We start from the raw sequence: 9552 nt of genomic DNA, 5'->3' as shown, positions 1-9552 counted from the left end.
CTTCATCCAGGAGGCTTCTTCAGTTCTGACTCCTGGGGAGTTACAAAATTTATAGTCACTCACATGCCTCAAGGTGTGAACTGTTGTGAAACCAGGTGGTCCACCAACAACAACAGCAATCGTGGTATTTTGTTGTTGTCATCGTGGTGTTGGTGGACCACCTGGTTTCACAACAATTCAAACCTTAAGGCATCGTAGTCCTGGGTCATAATGGACCGTTAGCCATGTGAGCTGGACTGAAAATAAGTTCTGTAACTCCCCAGTAGTCAGTCAGAACTGAAGAAGCCTCTTGGATGAAGGCAAAAGTTCTTCAAGGAACCTACAAGAGAAGTATCAGCACTGTAACACAGCAACCATGAGCCTCAGAGTTTGTCGTTTTGTTCATAATCAAAGCCTCAAATCAGTGTTGAATGTTTTCCGCTGTCAGATGGCGGAGTGTGCTTTGTCCCAGGAGCTGCTGAGTTCAGACGGAGGTCGCAGCGTCTCCTACCTGCTTCACCTGGCTCACCTGCAGCTGCTCAGAGCCGACTACAGCAGTGCAGCCGCCAACCTCAGGGAGGCGCTGCTTCACGGAGATCAGGTACTGCTAAACCGTGTGCCAGCTGCAGCACTAGGCTCTAATCACAGACTGCATTAGAAAGTACAGTCTGTGGTTTCAGTATTCATACCTCCATGCCGTACAGAGAAAGAAAAAGATCCCAATACATAGTAGGCGTGTGCTTAACAAATTTATTACACCACTTGTCTAGTTTTTCTAAGCACTGATGCTGCCACTGCCATGCTTCATGTGGGGACGATGTGCTTGTGATGATGTGCAGTGTTTGGTGTCCGGCAAACATAGCATCTAGTCTGATGGACAAAAAGCTCCATTTTGGTCTCATCAAGTCAAAGAACCTTCTTCCAGCTGACTTCAGAGTCTCCACATGTCTTCTGGTGAAGTCCAGAAGTCCAGATTTTGATGAGCTTTTCTCAACAGCGGCTGTCTTTTGGCCATTCTCCAAAAAAGCTGAAGCTTGTAACTCCTTCAGAAGTCATAGGTGTCCTGGTGGCCTCCCTCACTGGTGTCCTTCTTGCTCGGTTGCTCAGTTTTTGAGGACATCTGCTGTAAATTAAAAGTGAACTGCTTAAAAATGACTGATGTGACGACACCACCACACCTGATTAAACCTCCACCGACCACTAACCTGTGTGTTTTGTTGCACTGTGAGCAGGATGCAGCTGTCTGGGCTCTAAACGGTCACTATCACTACCTGCAAGGTGCGTTCACTGACGCCCAGCAGAGCTACGAGTGGAGCCTCACCCTCCAGCAGCGGCCTTCGGACGTTCACGTCGTCCTCCTCCGCCTGGGATCCATCTATCTCCTGAAGAAGGAGGTCAGACACTGAGACAATCGGTCACACAGTTCACTCATGTTTACTGAATCTGCTGCTGCCGAATCACCGGATGAGGTTTTAAAAAGTCTGGAGTAACACAGCGAAGCACTCTTGTCGTAGTTTGTGAGGAACAAAAGGTCTTCCAGGACAAGTTTATACATTTTAATTTGCAGCACAATTATAATCAAGCAAGTTTCTCATAAAGAGCATGATGCTGTAGGAACCAGACTGAAATCACAGTTATTCTCATGAATTTGAAGCATTTAGAAAACGATAAACATCTGATATGAACCTCAACAGTCTTATTTTTTTGTTATTTTCAGTTTGAACAAGCCCAAGGTGTTTACCTGCAGGCCTGTGAACAGTCTCCATCCTGCCTCACCTGGCTGGGCCTCGGCACCGCCTGCTACCGGGTAAAACTCCAGAACAATGGTGTGAAATTGATTAGGACATGATAAAATCAGGGATAAGATAAGGTTTAAGATAAGATAGGACAAGCTGGGTGTAATGGCAATTTTGTAATGTCCCAGTGTCCTTTTATGGGGCTGCACGGTGGCTCGGTGGTTAGCACTGTCGCCTCGCAGCTAGAAGGTCGTCGGTTCTCATCCTGGTGAGGACACCCGGGATCTTCCTGCGTGGAGTCTCCATGTTCACCCTGAGTCAGCTGGGATAGACTCCAGCCCCCCATGACTCTAGTGAGGGTTAATGGATGGATGGATGTCCTTTTATTGCCGTTACTGCTCAGGTGGAGCAGGAGTTAACGGACACAGACCCAAAACAGAATCTCCAGTCCATATACTTGCAGTTTAGTGGATGGTTTATTTGATGAAATCCAAAGATGAACATAAAGGGGTTTTCCTCTAGTGAATTTAGTATATCTCTGTCCGAGTCTGTTTGCTGTTTACTGGTCTGTGGCTGGTCTGGTGAGAACTCCCCCGACCTGTACCTTCCTCTTCCTGCCACCTGCGCCCTCTACATATACAGCCTGCGTCTAATTACCGCCACCATGTGTCCAAATGATGCAAACTAAATAACCTGCCAACAATAAACATAAGTGGCTCCTACACTAGGAAAAGAAATTTGAAAAAAAGATAAAATAAGGTTTAAGATCAGATAAGACAAGGTTAAAGATGAGATAAGACCAAATTTCCCAAAGGAGATTCTTGTACCAGGTATTGCTCAGAAAGAAATCTAATAGCATAAGAAATGTGGAAAAACAATCAGATGTTAGTGTGATATATAACTGAAATACAACAAGTAAACCACCAGTAAAACCTGTGATGAAGCTGCTGTGGTTTAGCTCCAACAGCATTGTTTATATTCTTCATTTATTCTTATTCTCCCATAAAAATGTAAAAGTCTTGCAGTAGAGTCGGAGGTTTTCTATTATGAACAAAGCCGAGGTAACTCCTGAAAGTGTACGGAGGAGCCGTGTTTCATCGTCTGCTTTGGGAGCTAATGAGCCTTGTTGTTGTTGTTGTTGTTGTTGTTGTGTCTGTTTGTGCAGCTGCAGCAGCTGAGTGAGGCTGAAGAGGCTCTGGCTGAAGCCAACCGTCTGAACATCCAGAACGCCGAGGTGTGGGCTTACCTGTCGCTGCTGTGCCTCAGGGTGAGTGATGGCGGCGCTCTGAAAGCTACCGGCCGTGTCCCGCTTCAAGCTCTGCCTCCTCTGCACAGTGTGACGCTCACCGCTCTCAAAGAACACCGGAAAATGGAGCCTTTCTTTACCCAAACATACAATATAGTCTCACAAAGAAAACAGATCATAAATCACAGAAGGAGGCAGAAATAACTGGTTGATAACTGATGAACAGAATTCCCACAGCGTCACGCACCCCATCGATGCTGTTTATTAATCACACAAACACATTCATTTATACTCTAGGTCATATTATAAGGTTTTAACATGAATATTTTAATAAAGTCAACCCGTAGCATAAATAATATTGTTCTTAATAGCTTTAATATCTTAACTTTGTGGGTAAATTTGCATCAATAATAATATTGTAGGGTCTTAATGTTCATTTTTAAACTATTACGTTATATCATAAATACTCCTTTGAAGTCCTTAATAACATTAATATTTAAACCTTTAAGGTAATAAACAATAGATAATATTATAGGGTTCTAACCTCAATATTTAAATTAATATAATATATATAATGATCAATATTGTAGGTTCCTCAGTAACTTTTTGAATTAATCAAGTACATCTATATAATTAATAATAGATCGTCTTCATATTTAAAATACTTAAGATAAATTTGCACCATAAATAATATTGTTCTTAATAGCTTTAATATCTTCACTTTGTGGGTAAATTTGCATCAATAATAATATTGTAGGGTCTTAATCTTCACTTTTAAACTATTAGGTTATATCATAAGTAGTCCTTTGAAGTCCTTAATAACATTAATATTTGAACCTTTAAGGTAATAAACAGTAGATAATATTATAGGGTCCTAACCTCAATATTTAAATTTATATAATATATATAGTAATCAATATTGTAGGTTCCTCAATAACTTTTTGAATTAGTCAAGTACATTTATGTAATTAATAATAGATCGTCTTAATATTTAAAATACTTAAGATAAATTTATGGCATAAATAATATTGTAGGGTCGTAAGTAACCTTAATATTTAAATTTTTGAGGTAAATGTGTGTAATAAATTATATTTTACTACTAAACAATATTTAATATCTAAGTTAGTCAGGTAAATATTAGTGTAATAAACAAGATTGTAGGGTCCTTAATAACTTTAATATTTGGACATTTTGAGTGAATTTTTGTCACAAAAAATGTTTTAAAATCCGTAATAACCTCATATTTATACTTTTGAGACAAATTTGTGTCATAAATAATATTATAGGGTCCTATTCCCATTATTTACATTAGTCAGGTGAATTTCTGTAATAAATAATATTGTAGGGTCCTTAAAAACGTCATATTTAAATTAGGGTAAACTTGTTTAACAAATAACACTGAAGGGTCTTAACTTAGTATTTAAACAAGTCAGGCAAATTTCTGTAATAAATAATATTGTAGGCACCTAATATTCTCAATATTTAGACTTTTAAGGTAAATATATAGAATAAATAATACCGTAAAGTAAAGTCTCAACCTTACTATTTAAATTAGTCAAGCAAATTTTAAATAATTCTGTTCAGTCTTCACATAAACTCTGAGGTCCTTCTAAGAACACTTGACATTTAAATCTCTTTAAACCTTCTGCTGGGATGTAATTAAACACCAAATCAGGTTTCCATCATCTACAGCTGCTTTAACTCGTCTGATGAACTTTTTATTTTCAGTTGGGACGACCAGAAGACGCAGAGCAGTGTCTTAAATACGCAACAAGGGTGAGTTGGTCTCGTGTTTTTATCAGTCATGTTCATTTTTTACATAGAGATGAGACAGTTTGGGGTTTATTGTTTAATATTGTTAATGCTTTGAAATCTGTATTTATGGGGGATAAAAAGGGAAATGTCAACGCAGACAGGTTTTCAGAGCTTTTGGTTCTCCTGATGGTCTTAGTTTTATACGTTTTTATCCTGTTTTCTGTCTTGCACATGTTTTTTGTTGTCGCCTGTCTTTGATCAACTCCGGTGCACTTCAATATAAGTTTCTTCTATATTTAACATAAGAATTCAGCAAAAAATAGTTTTGTTTTTTGCTGTTTTTAGTTTTAAATTCTAATTTATTTGTATTTGTGAATGTAAGTGCCAAATCACAACATGCTCCATCTCAAGACACTTCTCGTAATAAGTAATAGAAAAACCTAACAAATCCAGAGTTTCCTTGAATCCTTGAATGCCTATATTGAATATTGATTGATTTTCTGTGAAACCGATTCAGGATAAAGAAATCTTTCTGTTTTCTGGTTTTCAGTTCAAGCTGCAGGACGAATCTCTCCTCCAAGAGTTCGATGAGCTGAAGGAGCAGCTTCGCTTCAGTTGTCTGGCGTCGTGTTTCCAACAAAGGCCTGAGGTTTAAATCACACGCAGAACTTGTTTTAAATCATATTTTATTGCATTTAGAGCACGTGTGACGTATGATGCACATAATAAGATGAGTAACTGCTGAGCCAACAAAAACAAAAGTTAAACCGACAAACAAACTCAAAGCAACAAACACACATATAAAACATCTGCAAGATAGACTTTAAAAACTGCACAGCAACAAGAGGAGGAACAATCAAAAGGGCATGTTCAGAAATAAAAAAAATCAATTTCAGCATTTTTCATGTCATTGTCACCATTTCGAGGCGTTCTGGACTCAAACGTCCTCCCAGATTTTGGCACAATCCTCGCTGCGCTGGAAGGAAACGTTGTGTGGAACATCCTTTTGGCCTGTCTGGTGCAAGAAGTGCATTTTACCTCTGTTTGTCATTTCCAGTTTGGAAGTCACTGTTTCCCACACGCAGACAGCGGCGCGATTGTAAATGAGCTGTTTTAAACCGACCAGGTTCGAGGTCGTATGAGCTGCTTTTCCTCCTATTTCTGGCCTCCTGGTGTCCTCGGGCTTCACTGTCTGACTCGAGCAAAGAGTTCTCGCAGCCACGGCGAGTCCTCGTAGAGCCGAGGGTCGCCCAGGTACTCCGACGTCCTCTTGTAGAAGTAGTAGTACAACACCGAAGCTGCAAACGGACAGAAACAGGACGTTTTTACACGCAAAAACACAAAATCCTACGCTCTGAGCAGACTGTTTAGATGTGTTTCTTATCAGCCGTCAGAGTATCTTGTGACGTTTTTTTCTTTTTGCATGAAAAAATCCTGTTTTTGCGTCGCTTTCCCCGTTTTCGTTGCTTTGAATAAACATCAAGCAGCACAAAACCAACAAAACATGACAAGTGAATCATTTCTGTTTATTGCACTTGTGCTCATTTTTGCTTTTGTTGGTTTCTGACAACCCACATGTTGCTTATATTTCTGCAGATGTTATTATCTGTATTGTATTTTAGTTTTTTTTTTTGCTAGTTTCCAATAAAGTATATTAACTTTGCCGTGACCACTGGCAGCAAGGACCTGATTAATGACACATCACGAGTAAAATCCAATCAACAGTAAGGGATAAACATTAAAAAAGTTCTCTTCCAGTTAAACATATAAAAAACAAGAATAAACTAAAGGTATTGAAGCAAACTTCTGTGGTTAGGCTAAATTTTAGGAGCAAAATTTTCCCTTTTATTTGAAATTTATATCTGTTTTAAATCGGTTTTGGTGTCAACGCTTAAAAAAAAAAAACACATCAGTCGACTGATATTTAATGCAGCTGCTGCAGCTAGTTTTAGAATCATCATGAAAATCTTAAAACTTCTGCTGTAGCTGAACAGTAACTCTCTATGAAACCAAATCTCCACAACAAGGATTTTATATAGAAACAAGAGACAGAGAGTATTTATGAGTTAATTCTTAAGTTGCGTTTGTATTTTGAGGCGAGTGGTGAAGTTCTCTTATGAGTTTGTCGTGTAGATTAAGATTATTTGAGAGATTTTACATCGATGTTAGAAGTAAAAACCCATTTAAAACCGAGTGAGAGTTTTAAACGAATCAAACACCGACTGATGTGGACGCGTCTTAATCAGGGACAGAACCAAACCCACGGTAAAGTGAAGCGTCGCTGCGGTTTGTTGTCAGTTTTATCAGCGATCACCTGCTGAGAACAACGCCAACGAGACGATTAATCCTTTTATCCACTTACCGGCTCATATGAAAATCACCCCCACATGCTGATGTCATGTCGCCGCCCGCAGCGTGAACATAAAACTATAAACTATCCGCCAGCGCAGAGCAGAAACACTCATTATTCTGTTTATTAAGAGCAGCACCGGACATTTGCAGAGCTGAGTTTGTGCTCCTTAATGCATACAGAGGCAGAAACTAACGGGGGAGACGTTAAAGCAAAAACAGTTCTTCAAAAGCAGAATTCATCCTCTTGTAAGTGTTTTTAACTCGAGGAGAAATCGTCTCTTGCTTCTTCTATAAAGCACGCTGAGTCAGGAGGTGAAATTTCCCAGTTTTTATTCTCATTTAATCCCCACAAACTACATCTGTTTAAAATATAAAACAGAATTTAAACTCTTTAATTGGTGAACATCTACGATTGCTCGTGAATACGGTTAAAACTAATCAGAATGTGACTGGCTGATGTCGGCTTCTGTCTTCAGATGAGATGAAAACAACATGAATACAGATGAATTTAGGTGGAAATCATTTTTAAAAACGAGCATCTTACCGGTTCTCTGGAAGACAAACAGCACCTGGAGGCCGTCTGTCCAAATAAATCTGTTGGTATTTAACCAGCGCAGATTCTGAAACAAGGTGAAAAAACACAGACATCACCACAAGCTATGAAAGATGACAACAAAGAATAAAGCTGTGCGTGAAGTGTGCTCGCTTTGGTACCATGAGCCAGGAGTGCAGAATGATGCTGAAGGTCAGGTAGAGAGCAGAGAGCATTAACAGAGCTCTGAACCGCTCCAACAGTACGGCAACCAGGCCGACCTGGAACACGTAGGTGTTGAACAGCATCAGCAGAATGATGATCAGGTTGAACAGGATGGAAATGTCCTGGATTCTGTTGAGACGAGAAAAGACGAAGGAAACATGAGCAGGGCAGCAAACACTGGAAAAAAAACAGTGTTTTGTAGAACAGATTAGTCCAGAGGGCTGAACCATGAAACGGGATTAGTGGGTTATCAGGTATGTTGAGCTTAAAGGCAGAGTTTTCAGTGTCACGAAGGTGGCTCTCTTATAACCTGCTAGGTCTCCTTGGTAACTGATGCTGCGGAGCTAGATCTCCATGGTAACTGATGCTGCGGAGCTAGATCGCCATGGTAACTGATGCTGCGGAGCTAGATCTCCATATATATATGTACATATATATATATATGTACATATATTTATGTTACTGTTTCGTACCTTCAACGTGGTTTTTCTGGCACATAGATTTTCACAGAATTTTTTTTACAGTGTAAATAACAAGGACAAGATCAGGAGGACTTTATCTCCAGAGTCTTTGTGTAAATATACATTAAAACAAGCTGTGTTCAGCTGATAACTGTTCCTCCTCCAGCCAGAGGCGACGTTAGGTTCCTGAAACTGTGAGAGAGTTGGACTCACATGAACAGAACCAGCTGGACGGCCGGCTCCGTCCTCAGCAGCTCGCTGAACGAGTTGACGAACAGGTCGAAGGTGAGCAGGCTGAGCTGGATCAGCAGCACCAGGGAGTAGTTGCTGGCTTGGAGCGCCTCCGGCCCGAAGGCGGTGCGTCCGGGCGGACTGTGGTTCCACTGTGGATCCAAGGCTGCACTGGACGCTCACAAACACCACATAGAAACATGAACCTGAACGCAGCGTGGTCTGCGGGGCTTCGGTGGGACGTTCGGGTGTCTCCTCTCGGGTAAACGTGGGCCGAGTCGCCGTCAGGGCTCCATGCTGTGCAGCTTTACCGAGTCCTGGTCGAGCTGAGGTCCGTTGTCAGGCCAACGATGGACGTCAACATGATGCCTCCTGCAGCAGCAGCTCAGCTCAGCCTGACAGGAGGCTGAGGGTGGCCTCCAACCGTCATGGCAGAACTCTGGAGTGAGTTTCTGTGGAAGCAAGCAGGAGATTCGTTAGTATTCTGCTGCTGGAAAACACTGTTTACTCCCACAGCCACTTAGACTCTCCACTGCTGAGAAACTGGAGTGATTCCTGTGAAGCGGCTGCTCCTCTGAGAGTCGGACCTCGTCTGGCTCCAGCTGCTTTGACTTTATTAACACACAACAACCTGGAGCTGGATGATTAAATCAGCGTTCGCCCACTGAATCACATTTCTGAATCCTGGAGGGACCGGATCGTGTTTGTAGCAGCGACAGCCTGAACCACAAAGTTCTGCACTGTGACAGAAAATCAGCACAAACAGGCTGAGAGTCTGGCAGCAAAGAGCCAGAAATATGTTCAGAAACTGGAGAATAACAGCAAATACCTGAGAAATACCTGAACTCTCAGGTGAGTTAAAGGAAGCAAAACAGTACAGAACTAATTAGTTTCTGTAAAAATAGGATTTTTTGGAACAATTAACTTTTTTTGTAATTTTGTGTCATCTTTTTGAGTTCATACAACTTCTAATAAAAAACATGTTGACCCAACAAACTATATTGAGTTGGAGGAATTAGCTTCTCCTTTACAAAC

The 9552-nt window shown here is 40.8% G+C and overlaps 2 protein-coding genes across 2 annotated transcripts in view; one reads left to right on the top strand and one right to left on the bottom strand.

Moving 5' to 3' along the window:
• The window catches only part of cfap70 (cilia and flagella associated protein 70), a 23281-nt gene extending 17910 nt beyond the window's left edge, over nt 1-5371 (top strand). The window contains exons 20-25 of the mRNA XM_008296944.1: nt 428-580; nt 1212-1373; nt 1697-1786; nt 2881-2982; nt 4690-4737; nt 5267-5371. Of these exons, the coding sequence (XP_008295166.1) occupies nt 428-580; nt 1212-1373; nt 1697-1786; nt 2881-2982; nt 4690-4737; nt 5267-5371 (660 nt within the window). The remainder of the gene's footprint in view (nt 1-427; nt 581-1211; nt 1374-1696; nt 1787-2880; nt 2983-4689; nt 4738-5266) is intronic.
• LOC103368539 (transmembrane protein 138-like) lies at nt 5352-8881 on the bottom strand. Its single transcript, XM_008296943.1, has 5 exons — nt 8829-8881; nt 8500-8688; nt 7783-7954; nt 7613-7688; nt 5352-6014 (listed from the first exon to the last, which is right to left on the bottom strand). Exons 1-5 carry the CDS (start codon nt 8879-8881, stop codon nt 5902-5904), a joined length of 603 nt encoding a protein of 200 aa, XP_008295165.1. The 3' UTR covers nt 5352-5901.
• Between the last annotated feature and the right edge of the window lie 671 nt (nt 8882-9552).

This window comes from Stegastes partitus, unplaced genomic scaffold (assembly GCF_000690725.1).
Source record: "Stegastes partitus isolate 25-593 unplaced genomic scaffold, Stegastes_partitus-1.0.2 Scaffold1170, whole genome shotgun sequence".
In the NCBI taxonomy this organism is placed as follows: domain Eukaryota; kingdom Metazoa; phylum Chordata; class Actinopteri; family Pomacentridae; genus Stegastes; species Stegastes partitus.
Note: the sequence above shows the minus strand (reverse complement) of the source record. Positions and strands in the feature narration are given on the sequence as shown.

Bases quoted from the DNA above. Each gene is read 5' to 3' on its own strand.
- LOC103368539 (XM_008296943.1), bottom strand. From the start codon at position 8,881: ATGTTGACGTCCATCGTTGGCCTGACAACGGACCTCAGCTCGACCAGG. The intron at 8,689-8,828 runs GTAAAGCTGCAC...GTGAGCGTCCAG, and splicing joins CTCAGCTCGACCAGGACTCG to TGCAGCCTTGGATCCACAGT. The intron at 7,955-8,499 runs GTGAGTCCAACT...TCGTCTCAACAG, and splicing joins GTCCAGCTGGTTCTGTTCAT to AATCCAGGACATTTCCATCC.